This window comes from Clavispora lusitaniae (assembly GCF_014636115.1).
Source record: "Clavispora lusitaniae strain FDAARGOS_655 chromosome Unknown tig00000038_pilon, whole genome shotgun sequence".
Taxonomy (NCBI): Eukaryota; Fungi; Ascomycota; class Pichiomycetes; order Serinales; family Metschnikowiaceae; genus Clavispora; species Clavispora lusitaniae.
The window spans coordinates 335,631-356,749 of record NW_027093976.1 but is presented as its reverse complement, the minus strand read 5'-3'; the positions used below and the strand labels follow the sequence as shown (position 1 = coordinate 356,749).

General features: G+C 45.2%; 8 protein-coding genes across 8 annotated transcripts; 3 read left to right on the top strand and 5 right to left on the bottom strand. All coding sequences in view use genetic code 12, as the record gives it.

Moving 5' to 3' along the window:
* Positions 1-692: 692 nt before the first annotated feature.
* FOB63_001282 (polyamine oxidase) lies at positions 693-2,423 on the top strand (the record flags this gene model as incomplete). The annotated part of the gene is made up of 2 exons (XM_002618633.2): positions 693-715; positions 842-2,423. The coding sequence occupies 2 exons, from the start codon at positions 693-695 to the stop codon at positions 2,421-2,423; spliced, it is 1,605 nt and encodes a 534-aa protein (XP_002618679.2).
* Positions 2,424-3,647: 1,224 nt separating this feature from the next.
* FOB63_001281 (class I SAM-dependent methyltransferase) lies at positions 3,648-4,418 on the bottom strand (the record flags this gene model as incomplete). The annotated part of the gene is made up of 1 exon (XM_002618634.2): positions 3,648-4,418. One exon carries the CDS (start codon positions 4,416-4,418, stop codon positions 3,648-3,650), a length of 771 nt encoding a protein of 256 aa, XP_002618680.2.
* A 1,010-nt stretch (positions 4,419-5,428) lies between these two features.
* On the top strand, positions 5,429-6,073 carry FOB63_001280 (uncharacterized protein; the record flags this gene model as incomplete). The annotated part of the gene is made up of 1 exon (XM_002618635.2): positions 5,429-6,073. The coding sequence occupies one exon, from the start codon at positions 5,429-5,431 to the stop codon at positions 6,071-6,073; it is 645 nt and encodes a 214-aa protein (XP_002618681.1).
* Positions 6,074-6,136: 63 nt separating this feature from the next.
* APM1 (Apm1p) lies at positions 6,137-7,468 on the bottom strand (the record flags this gene model as incomplete). Its single annotated transcript, XM_002618636.2, has 1 exon — positions 6,137-7,468. The coding sequence occupies one exon, from the start codon at positions 7,466-7,468 to the stop codon at positions 6,137-6,139; it is 1,332 nt and encodes a 443-aa protein (XP_002618682.1).
* A 2,147-nt stretch (positions 7,469-9,615) lies between these two features.
* On the top strand, positions 9,616-10,977 carry PGA4 (1,3-beta-glucanosyltransferase; the record flags this gene model as incomplete). Its single annotated transcript, XM_002618637.2, has 1 exon — positions 9,616-10,977. The coding sequence occupies one exon, from the start codon at positions 9,616-9,618 to the stop codon at positions 10,975-10,977; it is 1,362 nt and encodes a 453-aa protein (XP_002618683.2).
* An 809-nt stretch (positions 10,978-11,786) lies between these two features.
* On the bottom strand, positions 11,787-13,178 carry RPN5 (proteasome regulatory particle lid subunit; the record flags this gene model as incomplete). Its single annotated transcript, XM_002618639.2, has 1 exon — positions 11,787-13,178. One exon carries the CDS (start codon positions 13,176-13,178, stop codon positions 11,787-11,789), a length of 1,392 nt encoding a protein of 463 aa, XP_002618685.2.
* Positions 13,179-14,364: 1,186 nt separating this feature from the next.
* On the bottom strand, positions 14,365-15,325 carry HIS1 (ATP phosphoribosyltransferase; the record flags this gene model as incomplete). Its single annotated transcript, XM_002618640.2, has 2 exons — positions 14,365-15,227; positions 15,274-15,325. 2 exons carry the CDS (start codon positions 15,323-15,325, stop codon positions 14,365-14,367), a joined length of 915 nt encoding a protein of 304 aa, XP_002618686.2.
* A 1,664-nt stretch (positions 15,326-16,989) lies between these two features.
* RER2 (ditrans,polycis-polyprenyl diphosphate synthase) lies at positions 16,990-17,886 on the bottom strand (the record flags this gene model as incomplete). Its single annotated transcript, XM_002618641.2, has 1 exon — positions 16,990-17,886. The coding sequence occupies one exon, from the start codon at positions 17,884-17,886 to the stop codon at positions 16,990-16,992; it is 897 nt and encodes a 298-aa protein (XP_002618687.1).
* Positions 17,887-21,119: the final 3,233 nt, after the last annotated feature.

Below are 21,119 nucleotides of genomic sequence, written 5' to 3'. Positions count from 1 at the left end.
ATTAAAATGGAAATTCGTGATAAAGCGAATTAGAAATTCGTGATAAAGCGAGTTAGAAATCCGTGATAAAGTGAATTAGATATTCGTGATATATGAAAATAGAAATTCGTGATAAAGCGAATTAGAAATTCGTGATAAATGAATTAGATATTCGTGATAATGCGAATTAGAAATTCATGATAAAGTGAATTGGAAATTCGTGATAAAGCGAATTAGATTCGTGATAAGCGAATTAGATTCGTGATAAGCGAATTAGAAACTCACTTACACACTTGTGCCTAGTTGCAATGTATCTTTATCGATCTAGGTGCACAAAAATTCATTTAAGTGTGCATGAGTACCCATTGCTAGGCGATCTAAGTTGATTCAGGTGACGACCTTCCCGTTTTGTATTGATTAGAACTACAAAGGGAATTTTAACCACAGTGTGAATTGCAGGAGATTTTAGAGCCATCTGATTACGAATTATCGTTTCCGTGTGAATTGTTGACTCGAGAGGCAAGATTCTATTTTGTCCTTGAATGTTTGTTCTCTTAGTGCGAATTTTCATTTCCATTGAGGCGAATCTATACTTTTCAAGCGGGACTTCCAGTTTCTTAGGTGCGAAATTCGATCGATGCATGCGATTTCATTTGAGTCTGTATCTATAACGTACGATCCAATATGCATGGTGCTTAATTTAAGACCCTCTCATGATATCAGACTGTCTTCCTCCGTAGTCTGAAGATTGGTCCATCCTTTATCCATGTTCTGACGGCTCCTGAATCGGCATAGTTACTGCTGTATTTCTTACCTGTCTTTCGTTAACCCGATGCATATTACTTGTTTCATGTTTTTGTAGATCTGCCTATGCATTTGCATTCGTTAATGCGGGTGTCCTGTCGCGTTTTCAGGCCCGCACCGCACCCAGTTGCCGCATTGGGCCGCGCAACGGCTATATATTCATATCTGCTCCATCTCCACATCTTTCTTTCGTACATTCCCTTTCATTTTCGTTCATTCCCTTTCATTTTCGTTCATTATTCCTTTCTATCATGACGTACTCGGTGATCATTATCGGCGCCGGAATGGCCGGAATCAAAACGGCCGTCGACCTTTACCAGGCGGGCGAACTCAACACGGTTGTTCTCGAGGCAAGAGACCGTTTGGGCGGGCGGCTTCTTCTGCGCAAGTCCACGCTCAATCCAAACGTCAGCTACGACTTTGGCGCGTCCTGGTTCCACGACGCGTTGGACAACCCGCTCTTGGAAAAGGCCAAGAAGTTGCGCAACATCGACTACTTTTGGGACGACGGCAAGGCGCTCTATGTGGGCCAGCACTGCCGCCTGGTGGACACGGCCGTGTTCGACAAGGTGTTGGCCGAGTTCGCCACCTACTGCCGCCTCGTGTACGAGCGCGACGCCCACAAGAGCGACATGAGCATCGCCGACTTGTTTGAAGAGTATGTGGCCAGACACGGCCTGAACTGCACGCCCGACCAGATCAAGTACGCCCGCCAGGCTCTCCGCATGTGGACGGAGTTGTGGGACGGCTTGCTGTGGACAGACCTGTCGGCGAAGTTCGCCAGCATAGCCGACGGCCACTTGGGCCGCAATGCGTTTGTCAAGAACGGCTTCTACTCGGTCTACCAGAACGAGTTGGACGAGTTGCCGCGCTGGTACCAGGAGAAGAACATCCGCCTCGGCACGCAGGTGGCGGCCATCGACTACTCCGACCCGAGCCGTGTGACTGTCACCACCAGTACCGGCGAAAAGCTCACTGCCGACTACGTGGTGGTGACGGTGCCGTTGTCGCTCTTGAGTCTTTCGGATCCGGTCGACGAGTGCTACGTCTCGTGGACCCCGCCGTTGCCCCGCAAGTTCACCGACTTGTGGCCCTCCTGCAAGTTTTCGTCCTTGGGCAAGGTGGTGCTTGAGTTTGACCAGTGCTTCTGGCCCGAAGACACCCACCGCTTCTACGTTTTCGGCTCCGACGACAGACCCACGGGCGCACCCAAGCCGTGGCTGTACCCGTCCATTTTCGTCAACTACTACGCCATGTCGGGAACACCGACGTTGGTTGCGTTGACGCAAGACCCGCTTTCCTCCGACATCGAGAACATGTCCGAAGACCAGATCTGGGCTTTGTTCGAGCCGGCTGTGCGCCAGATCGCCACAAAGCCCGTGGTCAAGCCGTTCCAGATCCTCCACACCCCGTGGAACAAGGATAAGTTTGCCCGTGGCTCGTACATCGGATGCAGAGTGAACGCAGACTTATCGCACGTGTGCAACACCTTGGCCGGAGGCTTGACTGACCGTGTCCGGTTTGCTGGAGCAGAAACAATGGACGACTCGTCCAATGGGTGTGCCCACGGTGCTTGGTTTTCGGGCGCCAGAGAGGCACAACATATCTTGAGACACATGAAGAAACGGTCCAAGTTGTGATATAATTACATGACAGGTATGCTCAGGACGGAGCGGTAAAGACTATTGCGGGCAAAGTAATGAATGTTAGAGCTGATGTGTTGTAGAGTACAGGTATAATGACTGTTGCTGATTCATAAAGAACCACGTATAGACATGCGTTCTATTAATGAGTTGCTTCAAACAAACCAAGAGTGCTACATGTTCATTAAGTAAACGAATGAAAATAAGAACGTGACAATATGCCAAGTAAGTTAAATGGATAAAAAAATTATTCGGTGTGGAACTCATTAAAAAGTCTCGCTTTGGTTTCAAGTATGCCCCCCGGAGGGGGTCTTTCATCTTATCTCAAAGGAGATAAGATGGATAACCAACTTGGGTGAATTTTATCTAATCTCTTTAGATAATAAATATAAATAGCCCTCTTTCAAGTTTATATATATAAATATATATCCATATCTACGGTAAGGGTATATACCCCCAAGGGGGGTATATCTTGGCTCGTTTAACTTCATTATTAATATTAATGAAGTTTAGGAATTAAACTATATGCCTTGTGTTATATTTATATAATAATTCGCAGATAACCAAAACTTTTTATAATATTTTAATTATAAAAGAATATAATAAATATAATAATTATATTAAATCATTAGACATTATATGTGATAAATCTTATTTTAATTGAGATTAAAAAAATGAAATATAATTATTATAAGTAAGTTAGTAGGAATCTCAGAGGCCATACGTTTGATATTTATCAATCTATCTTCTCGACGCATCCAATCTTGACCACTGGAATTATGTTGGAAAGAGGAGTAAAAATCGCCAAACAATCCACTACCAATGGACCCGTAGGTGTATCGAAACTCCCTCCATTGGCACTAAGATGATATGTTTTCTGATCAAATAATTTTCGTCTGCTGGATTGAAATCCGCATTATGAAGACATGTAGTAACGACACAGAATCAACATTGTCTTTTGTTTGTTGCTGTTTCTAACTTTCGTTACTCAAGGTGTGATTCATTTGAGTCTTGTGGCGCCATTCAGATAACATCATTACCAAATAGAGTGTTGGTATAGTACATATGTTTTGTAGCGTTTGTTTATTGTGGAATCAAAGCATACATTTTCCGTCTGAAATCTTGCAAGATCCAGCACATAGTCATTTCCAAGGCTTGCTCTACTCTTCTTCTTCCAAAGGCTTTATTCAATTCCACCATGCATTTGGCTCAACCCATAAATCATTTCCGGTACACCAACTCTCCACTGACAAAAATCAACACAGCCGCATCGTCGTTGGCCCACTGTTCAAGCGTGTCCACCACTGTCTTCTTGTCGTATTTAGAGTGCTCTGTTACCTCGTAACCTTTTTCAATTCGGGGACGCATCATGTCATATTGTTTCTTTCTCTGTTCGGCACTGCTGATGTACCAGACCAGGCCAGACATGGTCATTTTGTCCGCCGAATAGCCAGCCGTTAAAGCCCGTTCTTTCAACAGTCTCCCGGCTATCATCAGCGTCGTAGGTCTGTGTGAGATGGCATTCAAAATCACGTCCGCATACTTTTCAGGATACACCACGGTCGAATCCAAGTCTCCATCTTTCACACACACATAGCCGTCCTTTTTGCAAACACGCAACATCTCCCGCAAGGCCTTGGCTGGATCTGCAAGATGCACAATCACTTGCAGCGCATGCACAACATCAAAGGAGTTGTCTTCAAACGGAATCTCGTACGCCAGACCAATTTGGAAATGGACGTTTTCAGGCAAGTTTTCCTGGGCCTTGGAGATGTCAATCAATTCGGCCGTAGGCTCGATTCCAATCACCTCCCCCACATAGTTTCCCAAGTCCTTCAGAATTGTGCCTGGACCACATCCAACGTCAAGCAACTTTTGGCTTTTGTTGAGGTAAGGAATAATGTAAGGAACAGCATTCTCGACTGTCCTCCAGGCGTGGGTGTCGGAAATCACTTTGGAGAATCCCTTGTTGTAATAAACTTGGTCTGACATGTCTGGTCAGGCTAAAAGTGGGAAACTGGCATCTTTATATGGTGATAAGTCTGGTTATGAGCGTGTACGGTATCTGACCCTGCAGTTCGATCTGGTCTTCCTTTCATTATTAACTAATGTATGCCCGGCTCTTCTTTCACGGAGCTTCTGGATTATGGATGTCATGTGCATCTTTGGCGGATGAAATTCCATCTGGCTTGTGAAGTGTCTGACTTGTGGAGTTTCCATCTGACTTGCGATATTTCCGTCTCGTATCTCCGTCTGACGTATCTCCGTCCGAATCTCAACACGTTTGAGCAGTGAATTGAACATATGAAACTTTCAGATCGGTTGTATTTAAGGCGTTTCAATGCTTCATAAATCTCTGTACTCCATTTGTGATTTCATTAGTTGATAAAGTTCCATATCTCCACTGTCTTGCCTGCATATTACTCCGACTACAATTTATAGAAGATACTTGGTGGGGGAAAGTAGGAATATCCAGCTTGAGGCTACTGCAGAAACTATCTATGCTCATATTTAAACCTATGTGGAGCTTTTTTGTAGCGGTGAATTTTTGGATTTTTGGTGGCCTGTTGAAATATATATTAAGGTCGAGCATTGCTCTCGTTTTGGCCAATTCGCAACTTGTATGTGACAATGGCAATACATGACAAAAAAATAGAGTAGCAAAAATCGATGATACTTCAATGCTTAAATTGACCCAGAAATAACTTTACCAACTTTTCCAATTTGGATGGATCAAACTCTATAAGAGACGTATCGTGCACAATCTGAAATTTAGCGTTTCAAATAACATCGAATTCAGATAATATCAACTAATCAGATAATATCAATACATAATCAATATTTCAGATAACATCAATACATAATCAATATCTCAGATTACATCTTCATTATCAAACGTCATCAGGCTTTTTAGTATTACCCTAGCTCATTAATCACCTATTCCATCATCCGCATGTCCACTCCACTATAATGTTCACGTGATGGCCATCTAACAAAACACCATGAAACACGTTTCTTCAGCTGTCCACCATACTATCCAAAACTACCAGCTCACATCCAAATCGAAGCTGTACCGGCGGCTCACGCCGAAAAATGAAAAAAAAATCGCCGAAACCATCGTTTCGAACAACCAGGCCAAGCAGTTGATGGAATTGATCAACAAAAGAGACTACTACACCAAGCGCATCTACGAATTGCTCAATAGTGCCGGAGAGGAAACAGATCCTCGGCTCATAGACGATCTTTCCGAAGCAGAACACTACTTGGAGCGCAGGTTCACCCGGCAAGTGGAGAAAATGGACCAGGTCAAGGCACTTATCGAGAAACATCTTCGGTTCCAGAAGGAGAAGACGGCAGAGCACAAGGCGATTCTCGAGAAGTATGCCGATAAGGGCCAAAGCTACCAGGGCCTCTCGAAACTCAAGAAGTTGAATAGCAATGCCGAGAGAGACCGGAGTGTGGCCAAAGAAAAGGAGCTTGCTTCATTCTACAAGGAAGTGATGCAGATGCAGAAACGGTATGCGGCCGAGTCACAGGCGATGCTCTGCGAGCTACAGGTGCCTTTTTTCGCTGGCGGAAACAAGACAGACGTGGCAAAACAAGAGCATGTTTTGCAGGTACTATACAAGTTGGCGGACGTCAAGTAGAAGTCTAAATTAAATATCGCCTTCCCTCGGGTGATCCCCTCATCTTCCTCTCTAATCTCATCGTCACTTTGTTCTGACCGTGTAGTCGTCGCCCGACTGGGTGATGTAGCGCACCCATGGATACGACTGATATTGCAACTTGGGCTCGTTGATGCGCAAATAGCGGACCTGGATGCCCGACGTGGTGAAGTACGGGATGGAAAACTTCACTTTGATGGGCTTCTTCAGCACAACGCTGTCCGTGTCCACCACCGCAGGCAAGCCGAGCTCCGCCTTCATGTGGAACTGCTTCCCTCCAGGGAAAGTCTTTAACTTCCACACCAAACAGGATTTTTCCGGAAGCCACTTGACCGAGCCGTACTCAGGCACAAACTTGGGCGTGTCTGCGTCGTCGGGGATTGGAATGATCACCTCCACGTTGTTGGCGGTGGACTTCTTTCTGATTTGCGCCTTGACCGAACACAAGATCTCGATCCGCGAGTGTTTGTGGACCACGGTTTTGCAATTGACCAAAATGAGCGGCTTCATCAAAAACAGCGCCGACAGCAACCGGTACGACATCACCGTGAACTCGCCGTCGGGCGGAATGAATGTGATGATGCGCTCGTTCTCAAACTTGGACAACCGCACACACTGGTGGAACTTGATGTCCTCCATCTCGATCTTCTTGGACCCCGGCGCAGACTCTGTGGCCGTGTCGTCGTCCATGCTCGAGGAGAAAATGCCCTTGTCGTTGAGGCCCAAGCGGAGATCGGGCATGCCGCTCAATTTGGACTTCATTTTGATTTCGCCGAGAATCTCGCTGTTCAACACCTGCCCGTTGGCGTTGATGAGCATGTTGATGGACTCCACCACGTCCAAAAACGCCTCGTTCTTCTTGTACACAATGCCGTCTTTTCTCCAGCTCACAGCGTTGGTCACCGCATTCGGAGGCTGCACTAGACGGGAAGGCGTCTTGCGGATCAACTTGTAGTAGTCCTGCGTGATGTACTCTTTCAAGATCTTGGTGTCTGTGGTCTGCGGAATGCCAAAGTCCATCATCTCGTCCAAGAGCTCGTACGTGATGACAAAGTTGTCTCGGATCGATTCCTCTTCCAAGCTCTTGAAGTACTGGGTAAGAACCTCGATTACCCGCGAGAGGAACACTATGATGGCCACGACGTTTTCGTTTTTTCGGGTCAACGCACACACGTACAAGTTGTTGTGGTTGATGAAAACATAGTTGATGCCGTTGTGGTGGATATATGGTTTGTAGAGCGAGTCGTCTTCGCCGTTTTCAAACTCCAAAAGGAGAAGCGGGAAGTTCTCGATGGTTTTCGGCGGAATGTCGCCCTTGTAGTCTCTGGAAAGAAGGGTTTTCCCCTTGATGTCGAGAAAATGTATCTGAGACGCCATTGTGGGTTACTTTAGAGCGGATACGAACAAGTGGATGTTTGGGTGAGAGCACAAACACCCGTACACCACGCTTATTGGCCCATCGAAAGCGGGCCGAAATGGCCATCTTCGGTATAGACGGAGATGGAGAAGGGCGAAAGAAAGGCAGGGGGAGCGAGAAAAGGAAACTCAACGATTTTTGGAGGGGAAGTCGTCCTGGCTTTACATAGATAGGCGGGTGTTATATGCAGGCCATCAAAATGGGCAGAATTTCCAATACAAATACACCTAATTGATTTTTACTTGTTTCGGGAGATAGTGAAGGCAGAATCCGGCATCATTTTGTAGACTGATGGCTGAAACCTTGGTGGAAAAAAGCGAAACCCAAAAAGACCAAGTAGGTCTCAGTACCTACACTTTAGTCAGGGTAGGTGGTATTGTGAAGCAGAATCAATAAAATCTAAATCACTTCTAATTACGACTCCAGGAATTCAAAGTTGCCTTTGACTGTTTAAAAATTAGATGGGAGAGCCATTTGTGAGAAGCCTACAATTCAAGGCAGTACTACAATCAGGCGCATTATACGAATAATGGCATTGGATGGTGCAAGTTCACACTGATGGTGAAGGCTAGAAATGAGAAGAAAAGAGAAAAAGACCCCAACACAAGACGGTGGGAGAGTTCAAGCAAGATTGAAATACGATCGAGAGAAGTAATTTGAAGATCGAGAGAAGTAATTAGAAGATCGAGAGAAGTAATTTGAAGATTGAGAAGTAATTTGAAGATTGAGAGAAGTAATTTGAATATCGAGAGACGAAGGGATTTGAAGATCGAGAGAATGTAATTTGAAGATCGAGAGAATGTAATTTGAAGATCGAGAGAGTGTAATTTGAAGATTGAGAAGTAATTTGAAGATCGAGAAGTAATTTGAAGATCGAGAGAAGCAATTTAAATATCGAGAGAAGTAATTTGAAGATCGAGAGAAATAACTTGAAGATCGAGAGAAGAACTTGAAGATCGAGGAAGCAATTTAAATACGAGAGACGAAGTAAATTGAATATCGAGAGCGTAACTTCAAGATCGAAGAAAATAAAGTTCAAGAAACAGAACCTTTCAAAGGGATGAGGAGGCATTTGACAAGCCTCGTACGATTGAAAGTTCCATGGCCAAAATATGACACCTCCTGATAGGCAAATGCAAAGGAAATGGGCCGGCAGATTGAGTTATCATTAGCTCATGATTTTGCCTGTGTCAGAACGGAACAGCATATTTCAAAAGTGTCCTTAGTATGATATTTTCTGTTTCCTAATTAGTTTAAAGTACAGGAGATAAATAAGCAAGGAGCGTGCATGATGCACCGAAGGAAAGAAGCCACGCGGCTGACTTATCAAAAGTAGTAATAAGGCACGGAAAGAAAGCAGGCGAAACAGAAAATACTGAATGGGCAAAGCTTATGGTATTGCGCATTGTCATTTGGGATCGCATTGAGGATGAAATTGTAGAGATGTGATAGATGACAGATGATAGATGATAGATGATAGGTGATAGATGTGAGATGTGATTAAATTGTGAATTAGTTGTGAGCAGTGATAGATGTGAGTTGTGATATGTGATATGTGATTGTATTATTACATCTAGGATGTGATCAGATGGATTATGATATGATGAAATTATGATATGATAGATGGATAAATGTATTCCATCCGCTTTCCTTCTCAAGTCAGAAGCACACCGATCTAATGCCTCCTGAATTCCGCGGCGCAAAGTCATTCAAGACCATCCAAAGGCAAGCAATCAGAAATAGACTATCATCACACTTTGTAAACAAACGGTTTGCTTCCCTGCTCTGCTACCTGCAGTACGCCTACTTTCTCCAGCTCCACGACACGGCAAGGCCAGTGGTAGAGCCGACAATGAGCTTCAGTGCCGGCACGGTTTCCCATCCACGCCCGAGACAAAAACACAAGCAAGCCAAGACGATAAGCCACCCTTGGCAAAAGCTTTTGTCCTGCAGACAAGCGAAAAGGCTACATGTTAGGCCAGGGTGCACAACCCTTGGCACTCCCCATATAAATAATGGGCCGTCTGCCACTGGAGCCAATGTGAGACCAAGCCACCCTCTTTCCTTCTTCCTCTTTCCCTCTTTCTTTCCTTCCCTTCGCTTTCCTATGTGGTGGTTTTTGCTTGCGTTGCCGCTTCTCGCCTATGCGCTCGACCCGATCGAAATCAAGGGCAATGCCTTTTTCGTCAAGGGCTCCCAGGACCGCTTCTACATGCGGGGCCTCGACTACCAGCCCGGCGGCTCGAGCAAGCTCTACGACCCGTTGGCCGACCCGACCACGTGCGAGCGTGACATCAAGTACTTCAAGGAGCTCGGCATCAACACCATCCGTGTCTACTCCATTGACAACACCGCCGACCACGACGAGTGCATGCAGCAGTTGGCGGACGCGGGCATCTACTTGATTTTGGACGTCAACGTGCCCAAGGCGCTGATTGCGCGTGACAAGGGCGCCAAGTGCTCCTACAACACCATGTACTTGAACGAGGTTTTGGCCACGGTCAAGCTCATGTCCAAGTACGACAACACGTTGGGTTTCTTTGCCGGCAACGAGGTGATCAACGACGCCGACACCACGCCGGCCGCCGTCTACGTCAAGGCCGTGGTGCGTGACATCAAGACGTTCCAGCGCAACACAGACTTGCGTCTTATCCCGGTGGGCTACTCGGCCGCCGACATCGAGGAGAACCGCTTGGAGACGGCGCACTACTTCAACTGTGGCGACGACGAGATGGCCCGTGTGGACATGTTTGGCTTCAACGACTACTCGTGGTGCGGCCGCTCGTCCTTCACCACGTCCGGCTACGACAAGAAGGTCGAGGCCTACGACAACTACTCCATCCCGTTGTTCCTCTCCGAGTTTGGCTGCAACAAGATCACCCCGAGACCTTTCACTGAGATCCTGGCCATTTTCTCCGACAAGATGCTGCCTGTTTTCTCGGGCGGGCTTGTGTACGAGTATTCCATGGAGGGCAACGACTACGGCTTGGTGCAGATATCGCTGGACAACAAGACCGTCACCACCAACGACGACTTTGACAACCTCAAGGAGCAGTTTTCTTCCGCGAAAAACCCCTCTGGCGACGGCGGCTACCACACTGGTCTTCCGTTCTCCGAATGCCCAGAAAAATCCGATGTCTGGGAGGCCGAAGACAAGCTTCCGGACACCCCCAAGGGCGCCTTGAAGTACATCAAGGGCACCGTCGATCCAGAGGGAAACGGCTTTGATGCAGACACCCAATGGGCCTGTGTGGACGGCGGAAACGACACAGACGACTCGGACGACCACTCTTCCGTGTCGCGCAGCAGCACTCGCTCGTCGACCCGTTCTTCCTCGGGCTCCAGCTCCGCCACGTCGGGCTCGTCGCTGTCGCTGTCGCTGTCGAGCTCCAAAAAGAGTGGCACCGTCCACTATGGCCCTTCGTCTTTGTTTGGCCTTTGTGCTGCCTTCATGGCCATGATGGCTTAAACTAGCTACCGAGAAAGGTAAATTGACTAGTCTATAGGAGGCGAACAATACAGTGCGATACTTCGTCGAATCATGTGTCATTGTAGGCTCTGCCGATCAAGACATCTGATTTTTAATCCTAGGCATGATGTTCCAGGCTTTATTTGGACACGTTTCCTTTTTGTATTGAATCACCATTCGTGATGAAATTTTGAATTATGTGTAGCACATTATTTGGCGAGCAAACTGATAAATCAATCTCTGTCCTTAAATTTCTTTATTCTCTGCTTTCAGATATTGAACTTAAGGACGAAGTCTATCAATGTAAATGTAATGCGGAAATAGGAACACCACGCCTATACCATTACAAACATTCAAGTATACGAGCATTTTAGGGTATTCAAATTTAAAGAGTATCTCATCAGTAGGAATTCATTCACCTTCCCATCATTAGATTTCTAAACTTCTCTTCAAAGACAGGATTCTTAGTCCGATTTCAACCTAATGAATCTTTTCTACAGTTGAAAGTCACTCGTTTTCTTAAAAGGTTGAACGAATCTTCACAAAGCTCGGAACACATTGATTGTTACTTTACACGCTTTTAGTATTACATGGGAAGGATTACTGGGATTGTAAACTTGCGCTAGCATTAATTTCAACAGCTTCTTGTCTCGTATTTGATACGCATCCATAGTTGATCAATTGTGACCCGAAGGGACTCTAAGGTTGCTTCTGTTAAGGCTAAGATTTACTTTCCAGGGTTTTTTGTTCCAAAAACATTCAACTTTGACAAATCTTCAATTAACACATCCATTCTTCTATACATGTATTCATGCCTTCTGCTTGAGCCCATACATCATCTCCTCCTTGTTGATCAAATGGCCAATGCTATCCACCTCTTCCAACAACTTATCCACGTCATACATCCAGCTGTTCAACAACTCGTTGATGTTTTCGCTGTTGCTAGTCACCTGAGAAGCACCTGCAGCTGTGTCATGCTGTAACTTTTCAAACTTGATGACTCCCTGGGGTCTGTTGATTTTGGCCCTGATCATGCCGCTGTTGACCAATTCACTGACGTAAGATTCAGCCTCTTGTGGGGTCACCTGTAACAAAAACGCCAAACGGTCCAATTTGATGAACAGATAGTACTTATTGATGATGCGCAAGTTGTGTTCAATGATGCGCTTTTGCAAGTTCTTGGTGTTGGTTTCATTGTCGGCAAACACCGGCGACTGGCTGAAGTACTGGCTCTTGTAGTCCTGGTCGATCTTCTCTCCGTGGATTAGTTCGTTTGTGGTGAAAATCTCCAATAACTTGAATACTTGGGCATCGACATTCTTGGAGAATACAGGGTTGGCTTTGATTTTGTAGATCAAGTCGCTCTGGTAGTTGTCGTAGGGCGCCAAAATCACGTAGTAGATGATCGACACCAACAAACTCTTGTAGTTTTCCGACTCCTTGACCAAGGGGATTTCCATCAAAAGAAGCGAGTTCTTGACCACGGTGATGTAGTCGTTTTCAAACTTGTAGATCTCCAACAAGTACTCCAAGTACGTGGCCTTGTACTGGTCAGCCTTTTCAAAGCCCGTCAAGGTTTTCAAAAGAATCTTTCTGCTCAACACTTTGGCTTGTGCATAGTCCTTTTTCTGCAACGTCAAGCGCACCTGCTCCAAGATGTACTCGATTTTCGTTTCAAACGGCATCAACGAGTACGTTTCCACTTGCAAGTCGCACAAGATCTCTGTGGCCTTGTCCAAATCGTTTTTCTTGTCCAAATATATCTCCGCCAACATCTTCGAAACAACGGCCCTTTCCACCTCCACGAAAATCTTCTTGTCCGTGACCGTGCGGATGGTTTCAATCACCTTCATCTTCGTTTCCAATTGCTGGGCATTGTCGCTGTCCAATTCGGGCAACTTGTCAATCACGCGCTGGATCATTGTCTGGATGGACGTTTTCAACTGGCCGTGTTTTTTCGACAAGACGGTGATCAACTCATCCAAGTACGTCCAGTCATTGTTGTGGACCAAAGTATCGACTATGGCGGTTAATATCCGTTTGCTCAGAGCCAAGTCTGAGGATTGGCGGATCTGTTTTTCCAACACCAAGTACTTGTCAATGGCCTGTTTGTAGTCGGGCACTTTTTCGATGAGCGGAATCTGCTCGTCCAACGTGGCAGAATAGTCCTTTTCCGCTTTCAAAGGATCTTCTCTGGACATCTTTGGGTGGTTCTAACTAAAAGGCGAGCGTCTTGTCGATATTGCCACTGGCGTGCGCGGCACAAGACAGCAGACATGGAATGGCTTATGAAATGGAATGGCTTATGAATGAAATGACTTTGCTCTTCAGTATAGGCTCTTGCAAGCGTTGATAAACTAGACTATTCTTTTCCGTATTGAGCTGTCTTTTTTTTTTTTTTTTCATGAATGTAGGCGGTAGTACGGCAAAGTTACCAAATTGCAAATCATTGAGCGATAAACTAAAGGCTCCATAGTTAAAATATTTATAATAAGCTATCGGTGTGTTCCGGTTACCAGGATTGGCCAAGGTGGCAATTTTGGAAAAAAAAAAATAATCTAATATTATGAAGTTGAATCGATTGAAAGTGGTCGAATAATGTTAGATTGATTGATTTATGTAGAATGTTCCCGATTGGGCTGGCTGGCTTTAAAGCTCTGAATAGAATCTATGTTCGGTAGAGTAGTTCTTTAGCGTCCTTATTTTTCTATTTATCGAACTAGCTTTGCTGATACAAATGTTCTGACCATCATATGCGCCTCAACAGTAGTTTAGCCTCTCAACCGTAGCACTATTTTTTCAGTATGTGGTGTTGTTTTTATTTGGAGAAACTGGGCTCTTGTATCTGAAGGATCTGATTGTATCTGCTGGCAGAGATTCCACTGAACCTTTCTCGGCTTTCAGTCACGAAATTGGCTTCTTTATTTGAGATTTCTGATCCAGTTTTTGATGGCAATGATACAAGATTTTATGTGTAATCCAGTACAAGACACTAGCACTCCAATGTGATTATATGTATTTGCTAGATCCCATCAAAGACAATGACTAGAACGTTTTATGAGTCAGATTGATCTAGTTGACTCTTTCTTGTCCATGGCTTCTTATTACAAGGACTTGATTTCTATAACTGTTTGAAGCATTTGCATCTGTCATTTGTCTTCAGTCAAATCTTTCGAATCACTCTATTCCAGGATTCACCACTACTTCCAACCAATGCCGGGTTCTGTGATTTTTCTTTGTAATTGTGTGTACTGGAGATACATTCAATAAGAACTGCGGTCAATTACGAATCGAACGATGATGATCTACAAAGGTGAAACTTGATGTGCATTTTAGTGTCCAATGGGAAAATGTATCTACAGTCGTTAGTCCCTCATCTATTGTCTATCAAACTCTGCAGTTGTTGATGTCAAACACCAAAATGTCAGAGGCCCCGGCCTTCTTCAACTCGTCCATGACATCACTGATCTTCTTCTTTTCCACCATCGACGAAATGGCCACCCACGGCTCGCTGTCGGCAGAGACATTTTCCAAAGCAGAAATGGTGGCGGCTCTTTTGCCCGGAGTGATTTTCAAAACCTCTGGCACAATCGATCTTGGCGCATTGTAGTTGCACAAGACAAACCTCTGGGCAGCCATAATTCCTTCGAATCTCTGGTGCACGGTCTGGACAATGTCAGGGAAGCGGGGCTTTCTGGAGGAGATCAAGTGTGCTGAAGTTTCCAACACGGTGGATATGGCTTTAAGTCCTGCGGCTTTCATTGTTTCTCCACTTTCCACGAGATCCACAATGGCGTCACCCACGCCCAAGGCACACGATGCTTCCACCGAGCCGCCCACAAACTTGATTTTGGTTGCGCCTTGCTCGTGGCCCACCTGCTTTTCCAACTCCTCAAAGTAATTGCTGGACAATCTGGTGAAGGACGAAACGATTTTCTTGCCCACCAACTGCTCGGGCTTGTCGATGTCGCCGTTGGCCGGGACCTGCACTTGCAACTTGCACTTGCCAAACTCCAAGTCCAACAAGTCTGCTACCGAATCGAACATGTCGGCCTCTTTCACCTGGTCTAGGCCGGTGATTCCCAAGTCACACTTACCTTCGCCGACAAAAGTAGGAATGTCGGCCGCGGGCAAGAAGATGAGCGCGATGTTCATGTTGGTCGAAAGGGCAATGTCCAACCTGTTGGAGCGTCTAAACTGGATATCGGCGCCGGCAAGCAAAGCGCAGCATTTTTCATACAAACGGCCCTCTGGCGGGTTAGTGGCGGCACAGGCAAGAAATAAAAGTAAACGTACTTTTCGGCACGGCAAACAAAAGACGGTCCGGAAGATGATTGACTAAGTCCATTGGGGAAAAAGAGTCTGGTCGATGGTCTGAAATTATACTGGTGAGTCAACGGTTGTCATACAGGAACATATTGGCGATAACGCATGGTGCACGGCCATGCAGGAAGAACCATGCCGACTGTTCTTCAATTTACAAACTGTAACCAAAGAAATGAAGGGAATCAAATCACCGGGGCCAAAATGAGCCGTAATGGAAGGATTTCCACGAGAATGGCTATTTCATCAGTAATCGTAAATTCATAGTATGAGCAACTAGGCCAGAAACAATCTGACAGCTTTATGAGGCTCCGATTCATAATCGGCCATTTGGTTTACTGGTGATTCGTTAGAAACAGAGATGGGATGTCAGAAAGTGGTCATTAGTCAGAATTTCCTTCGTAAATGGCGGAAGCTTTGCAAGGTACTTCAAGAACAAAGTTGACAAAGGCCATGTTTAACGAACGATTTGGAGTCTCATTGCTTGGATGACGAATAAAGACAATGTGATTCGTTCATGAAACAGCTAATGCATATGACGAGCCATGTGTAATTTATTGAACATTTGTGTGCTCTAATAGCCACGCCGATTCTGGTGTCTAAGAGTTCTATTATATTCACAGGATTGCACTGGAAACCACAAATTGTCACCAATGAAGTAGATAAATACGGAGGCCGGAATGCTTACTGAGTCAATGGCCGGGCGGGTGGTCTTACTGGAGATGAATTATTTTTTATCATTATTACCAAAAATACCTAGTTTAATCCAGTGGTAGACCTGTTTTCCTGTCTTCAATAATATGTTAATTTGATCTTGAATTTTTGAGTGGTTAATGTTCACTACCTTTTCTTTTGAATTTTTTTGAATATTTGGAGCTAATTACATCTCTGAAAAATCGACTAGGCATTGGATTAGTAGATTCTGTGAACTACCATCGAGGATGCTCCAACACCAAAAGCCAAGTGCCCAGGTGGACTGTGCAAACGTGGTAGCCGAAGCAGATTGGCTATATATTCTAGCTTTGGTTGTACTGGGTGCTTTGCTTCCAATTTTTACAGAACACAAGATTCTCATCGTTACCAATTGGGTCATGCCCTTGTGTTGGATCCGTTTTGATGGGTTTTATTTTTTATTATGTCACTCATAGTCGGGTACTCGCTGGATAGATAAATACACGGCTGCATTCTCACAAATTGCTTGATTATATATTACACGAGGGTCGTTTTATTAGGCGGCCCACGGCTGAGGCGGGCCGCGAGCACGAATGCTTATGCATGGAGTGGGAGTGAACAGATTGCTCAAGGATGAAAATGAACCGATGAAGCCGGAAACGATGAAGTGATGAGCCGAGGGATGTTCAATGAACAGATCAGACAGATCTGACAATAGACAGAAGCCATTGCTAGTCAACATGCGCATTGGCCGACATGTCAAATGTTCATGTCGACCAGGCAGAATAATGTTCTAACAATCTGGCAGAAAGCCAGGAGAACAAGAAAAGACAAAGTAGCAAGGATGTGCTTAAGCGTGGGATCAAGATTCTCCAAATGCCAGAACGGCCATGTTCATGCAGAACGGCCATGTTCATGTCAGAAAGGCCATGTTCATGTCAGAAAGTCGCCAGAATGTTCATGCCCGAACTCACGCCTCCAGGCTGCGCCCGGAGGCCTGCGGAGGCTGCCGTGGCCTCATAGACTTGGCTTTGCCCGGAAGCCCGACGTCTCGGCCGTTTCCGTTTCGGCGGTGTCCGGCTCGGAGTCGGAGTCCGAGTCGCTCCAGGCGTCGGCGCGCTTGCCGCTGCCGCTGCCGTACCAGTAGCGGTTGAAGCTCCAGCGGAGCAAGATCAAGCACATGTCCCACGCGGTGAACTCGGGCCACAACTTGGGGCAGAACACCACGGCGCACGACGACGGCACCGCCTGCCACAACAAAAAGTCCAGAAGCCGGAAGGTGCCGCTTGTCCGCACCAAAAGATCCAACGGCGGCGCCTCGCCCGTGTACAAGTGACGCTCGAGCGCCGCCTGGTCCACCTTGCAGTGCGGGTCGGCCGCGGCCGCGCCAACCACCGCGCGCACCGCGTGCGCCATTTCGTCGCGCGCCGTGTAAGGAAAGCACACATTGAGCACGGCGCGCGAGTTGTGGGCGGTGCGGCGCTCGGTGTCGCGCAAGGCCGCGCGCACGTCGGGCGGCAAGAGCAGCACGTTGCCCAAAACACGGATGCGGATGCCGTACTGGTCGCAGAGCTCGCCGTGCTGCGCCATCTGCTTCAACTTGGACTTGGCCAAGTCCATGAGCCAGTCGACCTCCTGGCGCAGGCGGCGGAAGTTGTCGATTGAAAACGCGTACACGGTGGCGTGCTCGACGCCGCTCTGGTACAAGAGCTCGAGCACGGCGGCCATGGCGTCGAAGCCGAAGCTGTGGCCCTCTTTGACCTCCAACTTGTGTTCGCGGGCAAAGCGCCGGTTGCCGTCCATGATCACGCCCACGTGCCGCGGCGTGGGCCCTGTCTGGAGGATCTGGCCCGCCACTTTCTTGGCCCGGCCCATGACGTTGCTGTAGCCGGGGAAAGTTGAGACCCAGGACATGAGGGAAAGATGAGGGAAAGATGAGGGAAAGGTGAGAAGACGAAGACGGAAGAATGAAGAAGCTGATAGACGAAGTCGAGAAGACAGACGTCGAAGTGAAATCGAGAAGACAGACGTCGAAGTAAGTCGAAGTGAGGAAGAACCAGGCCAGAAAAGATGCGGCGCTGAAAAGTCAGGCACACTGATGTGTGAAAGTGCGACGTGGAAGTACAGGATGCGGACAGAGAATAGACCAACGAAATAAGACAAAAGAAGAAAGAAGAAGACAAAGAAGACAAAAAGAAAGAAGGCTAAACGAAATAAGACCGAAAAGAAGACCAAACGAAATAAGACAAAAAAGAAGACCGAAAAGAACACCGAAAATAATACAAAATAAGACCGAACGAAAAATTAAGTGAGAATTAGTGAACCACAAAAATAGTGAGAATAGTGAGAATAGTGAGAATAGTGAGAATAGTGAGAATAGTGAGAAATAGTGAAAATTAGAATATTAGTGAACCGAACTATTGACCGTATTCTATAAATCAATTGTCCCAACGGCCTAACAAGCCACTATGTTCCAGAGACATCTAATCGTTTTTCCCATCAATTGCTATCAGTCTCAACTAATCTACTCGCTCATTAGTCGTTTGGTTAAAGTTTCGCCTTTGGTTAATCTCATTAGTAAAAGTGTAGTGATTGAAAAAGATTCGGACTCAGATTCACTAGAGCCACCAATCAATCGTATTAAGCTACTGTATCTGATATCATCTAGCTCAAGAACCTACGATCTAGGTCAATTGCTTGTCGCTTCTTATATTTGAATTAAGTTGGCTGGGTTGACCATTTGCGACTAGCTAGAATAACTCGGACAGCTCGAATCGGATTGTATTTGCATTTGCAGATGAACGGAGCGAGACATTAAAGAAACAAAGTATTCACACTATATCCAGTCTACCCATTGAATACACAGCCCAAATTATTGCTTACAATCGACTTAATTGCTCAAACTAGTCAATTATCCAGAGTTTTGCAGGACGAATCACCATTGCAAGGCACATTGGGGTTTGAAAGCAGGATGGAACGTTAAATTCTAGAAAACCAAGATTTTCTTATTCCCGGGGAATATGGATGAATTAATCTTTTAGTTTCGACGTTGTCATTGGTTGAGCTCAATCTGAACAGCTCAGCTTGAACAGAATAAAACATAACATTTACGACTTTATCAACCGATAGTTGCTGTTTTCTCAGAACACTATAATAAATTGTTACAGTCTACACTTTCAATCATATATACCAATAGATCATTGGGAAATGATTAACCAAGATCATTACCACAGTAGATTAAAATGATTTGCTCGACTACTTGAAAGCTGGTGCCTTTGTCAATTCCAAAGTTTACATATTGTTCGATTGATTATTTGTTTATGCTATGGCAACTATTGTATATAGCATATGAAGATACTGTAAGTAATCAGGTCATTTGGAGAGGTCCCTGTCTCTTAAATCGGAGTTAAATCATTGACGAAGTGAATGCTGTATTGGAAACAATTATGAATATGGCTACATGTTGACTTCAAGCTTGTTACAGCTTGTGACGAAACTTTGTCCATGAACTGATCACGATCCTAAAGGTCCATACCCATTTGAAATGTTTCTAAGATCAGTAATTTGATCTTTTTGTCCTCCTTTGATCCTTTTGTCCTCTTTTGGTTCATAATGAAGGTTTGTCTTCTGCAAACACTTACCAGGAATTGGTATCTTATATATAATCCGCTTACGGTTGAATATTACAACTCTCCACTTCTATAGAATCATTAATAACACCGCGTTTCATTACACCGAAACTGAGCATGTTTTAAATCCTGAAACGCTAGTTTTTCCCAAGCTACTAATTGCTTTTCAACAATTGAAACCCCTTCTGAAATAAATTCTGCAGTGACCCTGTCCATTACTTAGTTGGGCTCGTTTTATCATTTTTCTCGCAAAAACACCATTGCTGGAAATTCCATAACCAAGAGCAACATTAAAATTAACCTTACAAATCAAATTTGAGTAGGAGATTTCATTGAATATCGCTTCAATCGGGAACTTGAATAAGGCTTGTCACATGTGTCCCTTTTTCAACATAAGCTTTCTGCCGCACCTTAATTTCTGACCCCTTGCATTAAAAAAACAAAAATGAAGATAATGAAAACTATAACTTTAATTATTCCCCATAAACACAAATTTCATTTTATCAGACTAAATGACCCTGAACTGGAGCTGAAGGGCTTATGTATGAAGATGTACGGGTGTCGTAAACTTGGTGTATGGATGTTTTACTAAAAAAATGTACAGGTGTTTTTGAAGGTACGGGTTTTAAAAAGAGTGGTGTATGGATGTTTACCTCAAAACTGTACGGGTGTTGTAAAAGGTACGGGTGTTTCAGAAAATGGTGTACGGGTGCACTCTCCTTTTTGTGTCACTTCCCCATACCCCCTTGAGTGGTACAAACACAAAGTTTCGCCGCCAACTACTTTTTCTTTGTAAAAATACAGGTTCTGCCCAAAGACCTGGCCAATTTTATCATCTGACTTTGCCGCATTGTTATCGTGTTTCAGATGTATAGACCCTTCTCTTTTCGTTATGAACTCATACACTACTAAGAATCAACCTTGTACCAAAGGTCCAGCCTCCATTAATTATCCATTTTAGGGACAAGTATGGATGGTGCATTTTTTCCCAAAGGGGAAGAGGAGCCACGCGGCTCAAATCACTCTGAATCTAGTCGAAATGGCTTGGATGCATTATTATATTTATCTGGATGCACTCCGAGGCCCAGTGGTCTAAAACATTAGACAAAACTAGAGAGATATGTCTTGGGCCCAGATGTCACTTTTCTAGGAAAATGATTCATGGCCGATATCCGATTCTGCTATTCGGCCTCGCTTCAACATCATCTCTCTCAGTTTTGGAGCCATTTTGCGTTCACTTTTGACATTTGGAGCAAGGTTCCATTCTTTGTGCCTTCCAGGTTTCGCAGTTTATTTTCTGGTTGCGAGGTTAGCAGAAGCGAAGAAGGGCTATTTGCACAATTTACGTTTCGGAACTCTATAGTATTGTTTTTTGGTACACACTATCGCATTGTTTGGTTTATTTTCACTTTGACGAATTGTTTGTTTGAGACTTTGCCGGCTTGTTGGATTCGTTGGATCTGACTTCATTGAGTCTGAATCTGACTTGTTGAAACTGAAAGATCAGTGTTGGCCTTG